This window comes from Stegodyphus dumicola, chromosome 7 (genome assembly GCF_044657685.1).
Source record: "Stegodyphus dumicola isolate Sdum_Otavi_A_Nest chromosome 7, ASM4465768v1".
NCBI lineage: Eukaryota > Metazoa > Arthropoda > Arachnida > Araneae > Eresidae > Stegodyphus > Stegodyphus dumicola.
The window spans coordinates 121,006,572-121,023,396 of NC_140774.1; the positions used below are offsets into that span (position 1 = coordinate 121,006,572).

At 34.3% G+C, this 16,825-nt stretch overlaps 1 protein-coding gene across 1 annotated transcript in view; it reads left to right on the forward strand.

Moving 5' to 3' along the window:
• LOC118182017 (polycystin-2-like) overlaps positions 1–16,825 on the forward strand; it is a 113,961-nt gene that overhangs the window by 49,363 nt on the left and 47,773 nt on the right. Inside the window, exons 3-5 of the mRNA XM_085820767.1 lie at positions 4,766–4,879; positions 6,771–6,901; positions 7,203–7,453. Of these exons, the coding sequence (XP_085676893.1) occupies positions 4,766–4,879; positions 6,771–6,901; positions 7,203–7,453 (496 nt within the window). The remainder of the gene's footprint in view (positions 1–4,765; positions 4,880–6,770; positions 6,902–7,202; positions 7,454–16,825) is intronic.

Consider the following 16,825-nt stretch of genomic DNA (forward strand, 5'->3'; position numbering starts at 1 on the left):
ATATATAATTAACATATTTTTAACATTTGAAAACTTATTGCGTGAATATGCCTTCTGCATACCAGATGTAACAAAATTTTAATTATGTTGCGTATTAGTAAATCACAAAGGACTACTACTACTACTCGCCGCTGAGCAGGCTTCCGACTAAGGTACCACACGGGATTTTCACCTGCTCATCGGATTTGAACTACTTCCGGTCAAACCCCAGCCAAAGGCTAGGGTGAAAGTACAGACAGCATTACTGGGTTTAAAAAAAAAAAAAAAAAAAAAAAAAAAATAGTAATAACATGGGCAAACAAGGCTCTTGAAGAAGGTACAGTTTTTAGCGAAAAAACACTTACTGAGTTGTTCTACTAATAAACAGAGTAATTCCGGAAAACATACCAATAGTGAAACAACAAAACAAACATACCAATAGTGAAACAACAAACAAAGTTGCTGTACAGAATGTGTATAACAGTACTACGTTTACTGCAATTACAAAATAATTACAAAACAATTAAAGAATTACAAAAATTGCTGGGCTGCAAAATGGATAAGAGCTATAGAGCTATGAAGTGCAATGGAGTGGCTAGCTATCTTACAATTGGACAGATGTGGAGTTATTGCCGCGACTGCGTAACAGTCATATAGGCTGTTGTGCAGTAGCTCATGATACGTTCAAGTTTTTTCAATGCTAACCTATTATCTAAAACGCTAGCTGTCCATACCTGCCAGTGCTCATGAGAAGGTCTTGCATAAACGAAATCTCGCGGTATTCCTACATTCAAATGCAAAGTGGTCTGGATCACCTTCATCACCGCACTTCAGTCACAAAGGACTGTCACTGAGTGACATAAAATCAATCTTGATTACCGTAATTTGGTTTTTAATCGATCCCTGAAGCAGAGCAGTAATTATTTTGGGGGCTGACATAGAAAATTTATATTAATCTGTTAAAAAAAGAAAAAGCTGTAAAATTTCCAAGCTTTAAAATTAAATACTTCGCTCGATTTTTGTCATTACCTATTCCTTTGGGGAGGGGGTTGTAAGTATAAACTTTTACGCGAACCACCATAAAAGATAGATTTTTTAAATTTTTTTAAAACTGATTTTTTTAAATTTAAAAGTACAATGACATGAAAATGTGCACCATTTAAAACGTTTCTGTAACTATATAGGTTTGTGTAAGTATTTCTCAACGACTAAGGGTTGCAAAAAATAAAAGCTGCATGAGGATTGTTATAGACGTGTTACAGTGCGTGAATATTACAGAGTTCCATTAATTTTTAGTCCTTCACTATCATTTGACAGCCATGTATATGATAGTGGAAAGCATACGAAACTTATCTATTTTAGGATTGGATTATTTAAGCAAAGTAGTACACGAGAGTTCTCTGCCTAAGCTCTATCTCAATTTTGACTGAAATCAGCCCAGAGAATGCTATATGTTTTAAAGAATTTACATTAATTAGGAAATTTTATTAATTACACATGAGAAAAATTATGAAAATAAACATACAGGTGGGATCAAATTACTGGTGTTTAGTTAATTACTAGTGTTAACTACTAGTGCTTAGTTATTTTAATCATTCAATCCCAGGATTCATTAGTTTATAACCTTTTAAAATCACATTTTATGAAAAATTACTCTGCTTCATATTAGTTTTTATTTAGTTCTCTCATGATGTTTGTCAACATGGTCATAACTTTGCTGTCGATTTTTAAACTATTTCCTGACAAACTGTGTAGCTAAAAATTTGCACACACATTCACTGTGGATGGCAATAGAATGTGGTGAAGCGATGATTTCAGAATTCGATTTTAATATTTTAAATTTTATGCTTTTACGCTTTTATTGTTCATGGTGTAAATTTGTAGATAAATTCTGTAAACAGAATTATTTAATTTCCTATTCTCATTAAACTATGTGATAAATTATTTTCTCTTTTTAATTTATTAATTATTTTATGAGTTTTAAATAAAAGCGTAGTTTTTAAAAAACATTTTTAAATTTTTTATTTATCTCTCTCTCATAATATTGAGGATGAGTGCAGTTTTAAAATTCAGCTTTGATATTATTAATGTTGATTTCTGAAATATCATGTGGAAAAAAAAGGAAAGACAAATAAAAATAATTTGTATATTAGCAGAGTTATATGTGTATGTACAAATATTAAGAATTTTATACGTTGCCATGTACTATAAAATACACTTGTGTGCAAAATTTAGAGAATTTGCACATTATGTCAAATTTATGAAAAACTAGTGTACATATTTTAAAGAAATTTAATATGAATATACATTTATAACAAAGAGAGATGTACCATTGAAAAGTCCCTTTATGTACATTATTGTCATTTTATGTACGATTATCTGTAAAGCTCATTGTGCGAGGATGTCCAAAATCCACGTTGTGATAATGAACTGAAAATGAGTCTAATATGGGGTATGGTCACCTCTCACAGCCAGAAACGTTGCCCCGTGTCACGGTATACTGGATCGGAGGCAGCTGAGGAGTCTCTGTAGCAGTCGTTTCCACTCCTGCAACAAAGCAGTTTTCAACTCCAGGATGGTTTTTGGATGGGGATGGTGAGATGAAATTGCCCTCCCAAGAGCGTCCCAGGCATGCATTATAGAGTTAAGGTCAGGATATCTGGCTGGCTAATTCATGCAATGAATATCATCACTTCCCAGATAATCGTCGACCAGCTGAGCCCTATATAGAGGAGCGTTGCTGTTCATCAGCAAGAGCTCAGGACATCTTCGCCCTTGAAAACTCGAACATAGGGCTGTAAGATCTCCTCTCTATACCTCATAGTAGTCAGGAGTATCTCTGTACCTCATAGTAGTCAGCCTTTGTCAAACGCATGCAAAGGTGTGCGGCCGCTCAACGTAGTTCCAACCGAAACCTTTACACCTCCACCACAGTAATGATCTTTTTCCATGATGAGGGAGGGAGGGTATCGTGCTCCAGGCTCTTTCCAGATAGAGGTACGCCAAGAACCAGTGTGCAGGTTGTATCTGTAGAATGATTGTTGCTGCACTGAAATCTGATTCAAAGCTGTTGTTGCAGTGAGAGGGACGCAGAAACAGGTCTTCTGACGTACAGCCTTATCTCATTAAGGTTGGCAACATACAGCTCATGAGAGAGCTGTGAAGCTGTAGCAGTCCTGTGTGGCCTCGCTGAAAGCACAAAATAACGATACTCATTCATTACTGTAGATCTTGATCGACCTTGTCCAGGTCTTCTGGATAGGCATCCAGTAACCTGAAACTGTTTCTACAAATTCCAGATGACACTGGCGTTACATTGAGCTGTGTAGCTATCTGCGCTTGTGATTGGCTTGCTATCAATCTACCGACAATTTTCCATCCCATTCCGTCATCCATACGTTCGTGGTTACTCATTTTCCTGATATCGTATGAAATTTACCCAACTCTTGCGAAAAACACTGTGAATATTGTGAAGAAGTACGAGCACACAAATCGCCGAAAATTTCTCGTGTGTGCTTACATATTCGACTCTGAATATTTCCATAATTCTTCGGTGGCATAATTAGTATCTTTGGCTCAGTGCTTTTCGTAAAAATAAGCATAATTTGCAACTTCTCTTAATTTTAATATTAGTCTGTGTGTGCATGAAAATATTCGTATATGCATGCAAGCATATTCTGTAAAATACATAGGATTGGATTAACATGCTCATTCGGAACATATATTAAGTAACTAAGACAATAACTATGATTGATATTTGCTATTTTTTATTAGTAATTTATTTTGCCGTATCCATTTTGAATCAGAATTCGTACTAGTTGACCTGATGGAATCAAAAATTTCAGCAACACATTCTTATGCCTTTTTAAAACGATAAGTTGCATATATTTTCAATACAACGATCTTGGGTTACCCTACAAGCACATGTGTAATTTTTTCAATGTATTTATACAAATAATATCATGTATTTGAAGTATTGGCATTTATCATATAATGGATACGTATAGAATTAAAACTTTTCTTTGTATAGAATAGAGTATGTTTGAAGAATGGAAATGCTAAGTAAGTTCGAAACGAGTATATTGATGAACATAACCGATTCAACCGAGAAAAGACTCATTATTATTCCAAGAAACTCATTATTATTCCATTATTTGGACTCATTATTATTCTAAGAAAATTAAATTCCGTTATTGGATATATAAGATGCCTTAAATATGTGCAGAATTAAACTCCTTCTCTATACTGAATATCTCTGCAGACTTGAAAATTTAATACGAAGGAAACATTGATGGACTTACTCGATTCAACGAAAAAATTGGCTAAATTTAGTATTATTCTCATTCTTTGCATTAAAATGATGAAATTAACGGATTCAAAAAGAAAATGCAGTTCTATTATTATTGGTTATTTAAGATAACATTTCATTGTAAAGAATTGAAATTCTTCTTTCTGTTGAATATGGATGCAGGATGGAAAATTAAATATGACAAGAAAATTGATGGATTAACTGATTTCAACGATAAAGGGCTGAATGCAGTATTATTCTCATTCTTTGTCTTAAAAGTTGCTTTGGTAGTTCGGTCTGAGGTTCGAATGCCGCGAACGGGCTGCCTGCATGGGAGATTTCGTGGTTTTTCCCATGTGTAACGTGTATACAAGCCAGTTTCCCTTAGAAAGTCCTCCACGAAGGCGTCCCCCACCTTAGGCAGCTAGCCCTCGAGGCTTTGCCATAATCACATAAACCAAACCAAACTTAAAAAGTACATAATGCTCTTTTTTCCAGGCCTGTGGGCGACACGTCAGATGAAAGGCAAAGAAGATGATAAGGAATGGTACGTGAAAACTACTCTTCGAGAACTCTTCACCTACATAGTCTTTCTAGTCCTTCTCTCTATCAGTAAGTATGAAGTTGTTTTTCTTATAAGCAAATAAATGTTTATCGGTATTCACAGAAATCGTAACTTGTGTCATTCTTGAGGAATAGCGGGTGTCCCAAAAAATAATGATGATATGTGGTATTTATTCATATGATGAGAAACGTGATGAAATATAGTCTGAAAAATAGTATTTTGTTTTCCCTGCTATTAATGACTAACATACACTCCTAAAAGAATTGCAGTGTTTCTACGTGTTCGTCATTGAATTGCAGTGTTTCGATGTATTGCATCATTAATAGCATGCTCACACAATATTCTACCTCTTCCCGTAGCTGGGAAGTAGTTCTTCAGATCTCTTCAGGTAGGCGAAGTTCTGATTCGGAGTAGATCCATTTTCTTCCAGGCACTGTGTTAAGAAATGAATATTGAACATATCTTGCTTACCATTATAAAGAATAGTGAAACCTTATTCTAGCTAAAAGTAGACTATTGAATTTCTTTATTTCCTTAATTTTAGAGAATAAAAAAGTTTCTTAATGTCTAGATATGCGATGTTCCGTTAAAAGGAGTATAAAATGGCATTTTTATTTATTAATTTATTTAACATACTGCAGAACTTGGCATGAATATTTCAAGTTCTTGTATCTGATTTAAATGTCTTTAAATGTTTATTTTTTCACTTTATCCTTTAATGAATATGAATAATGAGAAATAATTACTTCTAAATATAAAATGTATTTTATTAAAATTTTATATTTCTTGTATGTTTTCTGTTTCTTAAATCACTAAATTAGAATTAACCATAGATGTTTCAGGACACTATCCTCTGCGTTAATTGATTATGACCAAAAATTTTTTCGTTTTATTTCAAGGTACATAAGTATAGTATTTCATGTGCTACCTCACACTGTCATGACAGATTTGACATATGATTTTAAAAATAAATCAGAAACCTTTGCTAAATAAAGAAACGCAACCTTAGAATCAAAGTGTGTGTTTTCTCGTTGAATTGAAAAGAAAAAGGCCAAATGTTTGTAAATTTCAGGATATTCATTCAAGATTATTGCTAAATAGTTATTCAAGATTATTTGCTCTAGCAATAATTTTGAATGAATAACTAACTTGAAACTGCATTTTTCTTTTGGCATACATTAACTTTGTTCATGACATTAGGATTTTAATAAAATATATTACTTCATTCCTTTTTGATTTTTATATACTTTCCTTTAATACAGTTTGTATTTTAGAAAACAACTGAGTTTGAACTAGTTCATTAAAATTTTTAACTAATATTAAATGTTTTGCAGATACCTTTATTTTTATAGATTCAGTAGAAATAAAAAATAGTACGACGTGTACCAGAAAGCTAATAAACTGATTGTAGTTATGCTATCTATTGAAAAATAAATATTCTTCGTGTAGGAAAGTAACTGAATTTCTAAAATTAGACATCACGTTTTTCATGTCGAATTTATACAATATCACTAAAAGTAATGGCTCACAAAGTAAACAAAACACATTACATCTAGCTGTAATACGTAATTCTTTTCTGTTGGATATATGTCGAACACTGTGGACTAGGCAGCATGTTGTCGTACATATTCCTTTAAATTAATTTAATAGCTTCTTAAAAAATTGTTATGCTGTAATATATTTTATATACATTACAAAAAAAAATTTATGCAAAGAAACATCTTTAATTTCATGAAAAAGAACGAGTGATCCAAATAATTTGAGTTTTCCTATGTACGAAAAACAAAGATATATGGTAAAATTTGAATATGTTATAATACTGAATAAAGGAATCGAATTAACTTACCTTGTGGATAGATTGGTTTTATAAGTAGGCGGCTAAACCGGAAATAAGTGATTCTGTGTCGACTAAGAACAATTGTTCTACTTTCATTTCAGTGACCTTTGGAATGATGAGTCCGACCATGTATTACCAGACAAAGGTAATGAGTGAACTCTTCTTAGATTCTTCGTTTGCGGATAATTCCGGCAGCATGAGGGAAGCTACACAAATGACGGATTTTTGGAAGGTATGGAATACTTGAAGGGAATTGCGTATCTTGAACTATGCTTTTCTAATTACAGTGCGTTTTCGGCTATTAAAGAAGTAATAATAATGATAATAGTAATCTTTCTGGCTTACGATACGTTTTAATTAAGATAGAGATATGAAATTCGTCAAATAAAATTGTTAATATGTAAATAACTTTAAGCACAAAATTTGTAATTTTTTTATTTAAAAATTCACTGGTCTGTGCATTTAATAAAAAATTAAATTATTTTTTGCATTTTTAATAACAATTAACTTTTTGAATGATTCACATTTTGTAGTTCGCAAAAGACGTATTAGTGGAGAATTTGTACTGGGAGAACTGGTACAACGACCAGGAGACGAACAACGACGACCGGAACATTTTATACGAAAACAGACTCCTGGGCTCACCCCGAATCCGACAGCTGAGAGTCCGCAACGATTCATGCAACGTCCATTCAGATTTCAAAAAGGCCATAACTCAATGTTACGACGTTTATTCACCTCACATAGAAGATACGGAGCCGTTTGGACTCATGAACGGCAGCGCGTATGTATATTTCACATAACTGGCCATGAAAAGTGTGTTTTTACACATGAGAATTTCTGTTTTTATTCATTACACGTAGTTTCGTATGAGATATTGCGAAGGTATATAGAATAAATGTTTTTTAATGCAGCCTTTAGTATAAATTTGTGTTACTGCAAAAATTTGTTTTGCAAATTTAGATTTGTATCATTGACGTACGTAGGAGTTACGGTGAAACCTTGGTTTACGAACTTAATTCGTTCCTAAAGATAGCTCTTCTTCCGAAATATTAGTAAACCGAAATAATTTTCCCCATCGGAATTGATGTAAAATGAATTAACCCATTCCTGGATCCCAAATGGCTGCTTAGAAAAGAGAACTTTGTGCATAAGAGTACTAAGTTCATAATGCAAAATCAGTGGAATTCATTAAATCTAACACATAGGCAATATTAATACTCGTACATATGTTACCGACAGTGTAAACGACACGACGGCATTCTACAGAGTGCCTGACGTTTTTAGGAAAAATATGAAATATGAGAATTATTATGAACTTTCGCTAGGCATTGTATATAATACCTAGGCTTGCTGTAGAATGACAAATATTTTTTAGGCAAAGTATGAGAAAAGGTCATGATAAGGGGATTATTTAAAATTATTATTATTATTTTATTATATTATTATATCCATTTCATCATCATTACTATCGCCACAAAAGGTATGAATTTTTTGACGACACTTTGCACATGCATGTGCTTCACTCGTTTCTTTTAAACACAAACCTACAGGTAGCAGAAAAGGAAATTTCTTCGGTAAACATGTTATCATCATGTTGGTTTAATCCACCAATCGACCATAATCTCATGATCCGAAACAAATTCCTTATAAATTGGGAAAGAATTTAAGACTTTGCCGGTTTATCGTTTGCCATTCTATAGAATACCTAGGAAATGTATGAAATGTTAAACTTTTCATGGATTGCTGGCAGAATGCGGGCTTTCATATATTGCCGGTAACATCTACGTACTATTTAACATAATACTAAACACATAAAAAATAAGAAAACTGGAATTAAATTTTACCGACCGTATCTGTACGAAGAAACGTTGATGGCGTAAGTAGAAAACGGTGAAGAGTCCGAAAAATGCAAAATTGTATTGTTTGAAAGTAAAATCCTATTCCGTAAAAATCTCAGATAATTTGTCTTCCTGGGGTTTTTTCTCTTTTTCTTGACATCGCTGACCTTTGCTTAAGAATCGTTGGATCTTTCCCGTTAACAATTTACCCAATGTGATTTGTTTCTAGCTATGCTTTAATATGTTCCTAAAGCAAGACGTCACATTGTCATTTGTGTGTATTTGTGCTACTGCTTACTATTGTACAGAGTAAAAATGTTCTATGAACCTTTGCAACTTACCCAATTTTGCACATTCGTTGGTGAAATAACTAGGAACATTTTCCTTGAAGACATTTCCTCCACTGCATTAATTGCATTTGAATATCATTTGTTGCCAGCTTGCTTGTTCATATTTCGAGACATTGTTCGTCATTCAAGACATTCTTCTTTGGAACATTTCTTCGTGATCCAAGGCGTTCGTGAATCAAAACCGATTTTTTAATCTTTAACGTATTTGTATTATTTTGTTGTTTCAACTATTATTATTATTATAAAGAATATTTGTGTCTCTGAACTTATCTCATTTATGTTAATTGTTTACCAAAACTTCTTCAATGAACTAATGAAGTTTAAATAAAGCTGTGAAACTGTGTAAAAATATACAATAGTTACAACTTCCTCAGGAGTGCTACTTTATTAATAAAAAAGAGCATTTTAATCGTTAAGCCCGCAGAGAAATAACCTTTTGTTGGCAAATGAAAAACGTAATGTGCCATATTATTTCGAATTTAAGCTGCATTTTTATTCAGATTTTTAAGACTGAAAATTGCAGCGTGCTTCAGTTTTCAAAGCGTATATTTTATCATCTTTATTTCTATAAGTTCTGGAAATGTAGATATCGAAAATGATTATATATCTGTAAAAGATTCTCAATGAATTAGGTAGTTATAATATTATTAATAACCATTCAAGTAAATAAAGCTGCTTTTTATTTTTTAATGCCTACTATAAACTCACTTTTATTTTTTTATTATTTTTCCAATTTTGCTGTTTTAAAATCTTGTTAAGTTTAAATTCGAGGGCAGCTATTTTATTATTTCTTCTAATTTCCCAATTATAAAATCTTACTGCTGCTTAGATTTAAAGTAATGTGATATTTTCAGATTTTAGAATATAGATTAAGCACTGAAACTCGAATTTGAGTATATGCTATGTTTCTAAATTCTGTATTTATATACACCTTGTTCATAAAGTCCTCACAGGGCATATATTTTCGCAAACACAGGGCATATATTTTCGTGTGCAAGTATTTCCGATCATAAAAATGTTTTAAATGAAGAAAATATTCATGTTATTTTTAAATCTAAAAAATAAATTTTGTAAAATTTAGGAAATTAAACACCTTCGTACGACAAAAATGGATTGATACATTTAATTTTTAGGGTTAATAATTTTTTTAACATTTTTCATTTATGAAAAAAAAAAGAACTACTTATCATTTTCCTTGAGGAGTCAGTTAAAAACAAATTAGGGTAATTAGAAATTAATGTTTATTAGCCGTTTAATATCTTTCAAGGATATTCCTTTTTGATTTTCTAGAGTGTATCATTCTTTAATTTATAATCTGTTCTACTTCGTATGCCGAAATCATTTTCGCGTAAGTAATTTATAAGTTCCAAATGCTAAAAATTCACATACAGTGTTATTATTTGAGGATCATAAGGTGTCTTTTAAACTAATATTTCATTTTTAATTACATATAAATTTAAATATTCCCCTTTTTAATTTGTATATGTCCGCTGAATTTTTAGACCTGAAATTTTAAAATTAAATATCTCGGTTCATTTTTGTCGTGTGGAAACCATACATTTGTGTTTTACTTTTTACAATGAATATGAAATTTGATTAAATATATGTATATAGGGGTCTGTATAAAAGGTAAAATTTAATAATTTTCACAAAATTGAATTCACTGTAGAGTTTATATTTATTTTAACTAACATTTATTTTAAGTTTAAACTATCTTTCCTGTCAAGCCTTACTTTCCCCTGGAACTGCCAATGCCAGAATATGTAAATTTTAGTAGAACGCGCAAGCATTCAAATTATCAGCGGAAGTATTCTGATTTAAATAGAAGGAAACGAGTTCGGTGTGATATTCTTACTTAGCGAGCGCGGAGGTAGTTAGCGAGAATTGAAGAACCCCGCGTTGCGGCCTATGTGCTTGGCGGGAAGTAGTGGAAATCGTTCCAGTGAGCTTCAAGTCTGCTGAATTAGCAGCGGTATTGTAAAACGCGGTGAGTTAGTTATTTTAGAGAGCCTCGTAGTTAGAATCTTGTCTTTATTTTCTTTTCAGGTTATTATTTTTATTTGACTGCCAAGTTGGCACCGTCTGTAAGCGTCAAGAGAACGCAATTGTAATTTATTACGTTGAATAAAAAGGGACTTAAACCCTTCAAAAGGCTCTATCTTTTATACAAGTTTTCACAGTCACCTCTTGGTTGCGTGCAAGTTGGAGGCGCGCAACGTTATATTGGCGCCCGAACACTTATCGAACTGAAACGGCCGAAAACTGGATGGAAGCCGCTGGACAACACCAAGAAATGACAACTCAGTTAGAAGGATTTGGATACCTGGTCCAGACTTTGAGAGCGTCAATCAAGCCAAACGTCTATTTCGACGGAAAAAATTCGGTGTCGGTATTTCTCGAAGGTCTAGAAAACCACTTTCAGCTCTACCCTGTGCCTGAAAGACAAAAAGTTGCCATCGCCACATCAGCACTAAGAGGACAGGCCGCGCTATGGTGGAAAAACATAGGAAAATTTCTACTAGGTGAATTTGGAAGCCCGACGTATACATTTGAAAATTTCAAAATATCGTTAGTAAAGGCCTTCCCCATAGTGAAAGATCGCGCACGGCTGGAAGCCGAACTATATAGTTTCTATCAACGGGATACAGCACAATTGACGGACTTTATTTTACGAAAAATGAAGCTAACGGATATGTTCTATGTAAAAAAACCCGATGCGGAGATAATTGAAATAATATTACCAAGATTGTTACCCGCTGTCCAAGACTACTTTGAAATTAGAAACCCAAGCACATTGCAGGAACTTTTCGAATTGGCGGTGAAGTTTCAAAATCGCAGAATATCGGAAAAAGCGAGAGGGGAAACATATTCTCAACATACCCGAAGGAAGGAGGAAACCAGAAATGGAAATCGCTCATATGGGGGAGAGAACTATCAAGCTAACGCATCGAAACTCGAAGGTCAAGGCCCAAAAAGAAAATTTGAAAATAAGCATCCGCGTACCCAGAAGACACAGATTGAAAGGAAAGCTTTAAACGACTAGAGGGGCCTGTGAAAGGGAGGGTCCAGACCCCGGAAGTTTTAAAAAAACCCTCAAATAGACATTTAAACACGGTCATCGTAAAAAACTCACAGCTACCAATTATACAAGTCCTGGTTGGCGATGTACCAGTAGAAGCCCTCATCGATACAGGAGCAGAAGGAAATTTCATGAGTGAAAAGTTCTTCAAAAAGAATTTTTATAGGATACGACTATTTAAAACCAAAAATACGGAAATTATAGCGGCGCAAGGAAAAACATATCACTGCATCGGGAAAGTATCATTAAACTTACAGGTAAAAGAGGAAAATCTCAAAGTATTAATTTTTGTGGTGAAACACCTGCAACACTCTCTTATTTTAGGTATGGACTTTTTAAGGGCCGCGAGGGCCAAATTAAATTTTCAAGATAGTTCCGTGGTGCTGGAGATGGACCAGAGGATGGTGGAACCTGTGGAGACACCTGAATTGGACCTTAGCCATCTGAATGACCAGGAAAGTAAAGCAATACAGCAAGTGGTGAGTAATTTTTCTCATTTGTTTTCAGAAAAACCGGGAAACTGCCAAATCGTGACTCACAAGATTCAATTAAATGCCGAAAAACCTTGTAGGACTAAAGCGTATCGTTATGATAAACAAAAAGACCTAATCATCGAAGAACATATTCAGGAGATGTTAAAGAGTAAAATAATAACGCCCATAAATAGTGAGTACGCGAGTCCAGTCGTACTATGTAGGAAAAAGAACGAGTTTCCTCCTTCGGATAAAAGGACTTGGAGGTTTGCTATCGATTATAGAAAACTAAATAGCATTACTAAATTTCCAGTTTACCCTTTGCCGGTTATAGACGAGATCATTAGACAGATCAAATCGACGAGATATATGTCTACTTTGGACTTAACGTCTGGCTACTATCAAATAGCTATGAGACCCGAAGATATACACAAAACCGCGTTTATAACAAAATCGGGCACTTATGCATTTTTACGCATGCCTTTTGGGTTGTGTGGGGCCCCATCAACATTCCAGAGAGCTATGGACATTGTTCTAAAGCCTGTCCTAGGAAAATCAACTTTAATTTATCTAGATGATATAATTATAACGAGTAGTACGTTGGAACAACATATTAGTGACCTCGAACAAGTTTTTAAATTATTAAAAGAGGCCGGTCTTACAATTAACGCCTCAAAATGCAAGTTCGCAACTAAAGAACTTAAATATCTCGGTTATAAAATTTCACAAAAGGGTATAGAAACGCAAGATTCAAAAATAAAAGCTATTAAGAATTTCCCACCGCCCAACACCGCCAAGAAACTTTCGTCTTTCCTTGGACTATGTTCTTACTATCGATCTTTCATAAAAGATTTCGCTAATATTGTTGAACCACTCTTAGTAATCAAAAGAAAAAAGTAAATTTACGTGGACAGCGGAAGCGAACACAGCTTTTGAAAGATTAAAAGAAGCGCTTATTAATGCCCCTGTTTTAAAATTCCCTGAGGGGGACGAAAACCTGGAAATTGCGGCAGATGCATCAGACTATGCGGTGGGTGCGGTTCTTATGCAAAATAACCATCCGCTGGCATTTTTTAGTAAAACATTGAATCAAACACAAAGGAATTATACAGCTACAGAAAGAGAAACATTAGCCGTATTAATGGCTGTACACAAATTTCGAGTTTATTTCGGCAAATCGCCAGTAACAGTCTTTTCGGATCATGCGGCTGTTGGTAGACTTTACTCGGGAAAAAACCTAACGCCCAGGTTAATAAGATGGGCTTTAAAACTCCAAGAATATAATATCACAATAAAATATAAACCGGGTAAGGAAAACAATGTAGCTGACGCACTTTCTCGTAAAAAACTGGACGATGAAGGTAATGAACTTAAATGCGCTGTGTTGACTTCAAAAATTTTAGATTCTAGAGATACGGTTATTACTGAACTGAAAGCTGATCCTGAATTTGGAAATATCTATGCTTATTTGAAAGACCCCGAAGGCTTTGAGCATACAGATATCGATGCGATAAGAAATAAAGCAAAAAACTATGAAATAATAGATAATTTATTATTCTATACGAAAACAACGAACGAAAATCTTGAGTATAAGCCAGTCATCCCAGCCTCGCTTCGATTAAGCATTTTGAAGGAGTTGCACGAAAAAAAAACAGCGGCCCACCTCGGGGTCAGAAAGACTATAAAAAGGGTACGCGAGGCGGTATATTTCCCGCAATTATACAAAATAGTAACGGCGTATGTCAGGTCCTGCAATCAATGTCAGTTAATAAATGATATTAATTACAGCCGGCCGGGTACTTAAATAGCATTCGCGCTACATTTCCGAATGAAATTTTAGGCATAGATCTCCTTGGTCCCTTCCCCCAGAGCGAGTTAAATAAAAATCGTTTTCTTTTAGTAATAGTAGATCATTTTTCAAAATGGATAGAAATTGTTCCACTTAAACGCGCGTCAGCCAAAACAGTCGCAGATGCATTCTTACACAGATACATTTTAAAATACGGTGCACCGATAAAAGTCATTAGCGATAACGGAAAACAATTCATTAGTCAAATATTTGAAAACATATGCAATGGACTTGGCATACGCCATATCAAAATGGTTCCGTATAGACCACAGGCTAACATAGCAGAAAGAGTTAATAAAAGCATTGTAAAAATAATTCGCAGTTACGTTAGCACACATCACAAGCGCTGGGATGGCTACATAAATGAATTAGCTTATGCTTTAAGAACGGCACATCATGATACTACGGGAAAAACTCCAGCAGAATTATTTTTAGGCAGAAAGTTAATTACGCCTTTAGGTAAATTTTTCTTTGTGCAACAAAGAGAGCAGGAGTTTAAACAACAAGATGTGCAAAAGTTGATTGATCAGGCGCTTAAAACCTCGGATACGGCAAGAAATAGGCAGAAACTTTATTATGATAGAAAACGCCGTGAAGCAGATTTTAAAGTTGGGAATAAAGTATTGAAGCGGAAATTTTCTTTATCAAGTGCCCCAGACGATTTTATGGCAAAGCTAGCTCCAAAGTTTGAAGGCCCCTATGTAATTCAGGAAAGCAAAGGGGTAGTATTATGTCTTAAGAACGACAGAGGGGAAATATGTAAAGCAAGTCCCGACCAGGTGAAAAAATACTATAATCCAAATGATTTTGAAATCCTTAAAAGTTTCTTGCAGGACTTAAGTCTAAACGAAATAGAAGGGCCAGAGGCTACAACAACTATTCCACCACCCAAGAAACAGAACTGAAGAGAGACCTAGCACTTCTACAACCCGGACGTCGGTATCAAAAAGAAAAAATGATTTTCAAACTCCGGCGTGTAAGAAAAACAAAAATACAGATGCACCGGGTAAAGAAACCGTGGTAAAAAGAAAAACACCACCTACAAAGGATAGCAGGAGAAATTACACATCAAGGAGAACGCGCACACGGCCACAGAGTCAGGTGCCAGCAAGGCCGCCGTTCCGGAAACTGAAACGGCAGCAGGAGGCACAAAAATACGACGAACAGAAGAAATTCAAGAAGGACTCCAGACCGGAGGACGTCAAGACCAGCCGTCCCAGGCAGAAACGGAAAGGCCAACAACCAGACGATTACTCCGTCAAGAGGCCAGCATGTAGAGGACGCAAAAGAAAAAGCAACGGGGACGACACTCGGAGATCAATAAGGAGAAGATTGACATCCATGAAACCTCTAACTTGGGATCAATTTTGCCAAAAACGGATGACGGAGTTTCAAGCATCGAAAACTCAAAGATAAGTTAAAACCTTCTATAAATTTTTTTTCTCTTTTGTTCCGAAATGTTATGCATAAGTACGAAGTTCTATGTTTTGACGAAAGTCAATATGTCTCGGTTGAGACTTAGTTTTGTTTTACTTTATTTAGCTAAGGCAAAAGTATTATTTTCTTTAAGTGTAAAAGCTAAAAACAAGCATTTTCTGTTGGTCGAAAGACTAATTCTGTTATGTTAAAGCCAAAATTTGGCCGGAGATAAAAATAACTTCGTATTCTTGTACTAATAAGAATTTTAGTTCCAGTACCGCCAGCTTGGCGAAGAATGAGTAAAGTAAAAATTTATTTTCTCTTATTCATTTTATGGTAAATTGTAAAAAGCATATGTATTAAAATTTTATAAATGTATGTAAATACTTGAAGATTATGTAAAAGTAGAATTTAGTCTAGAAGCATAAAATTGTAGATGCTAAAAGTGAATGCTTAAAAGCAATGAAGTCAAAATTTAAGTAGTAAATTGTAGATAAAGTCATGCTTTAGAGCGAAAGCCTGCATGGTTAAAGATGAATGAGGGGGAAGTTAGAATGAATGTGTTTTGTAGGGTTCTCCACCTACATTTGAATTTTTAAGAATATTAAAGTAGCTCATTGAGTTGTAGAATGTCGAGTAAGGTGTGTCTATTTGGTTGTTGAATTCTAACAAATCATGGTGGTTAGGGGAAGTGTTGTAAGACTAAAACACGAATATTCCCGTTTGACACCACACACGGTGGAGAGCCAGGGTAAAGTTAAATTAATGCTTGAAAAATTGAATGAATGTGAAGTAAGCAATAAGTAAGAAAAACGAATCGTTAAAAACAAAAATTTATTGTGTCAAGAAAGTGTAAATTATAATGTATGTAGAAAGATACTGATACTTATTCCTTCCAGATGCTGGAAGGAAAGACCAAGATTGATTGATGAAGTCCAGGAAAAGTTGCTGTAAGAAGAGAGCTTTGTAACATTCAACAGAATTTTAGTATATAATTGTTACATAAGATTTTTTTTTTTTTTTTGTGTGTAAACGAGGTTCTCGCCAGTTAGTTCAGAATTAGATAAACTTACAACAGGTCGTTTGTAGGACCTGCTTCCAAGTTTTCCAAATTCTGGCAGCGGCAAATGTAGGGTTTATATTTA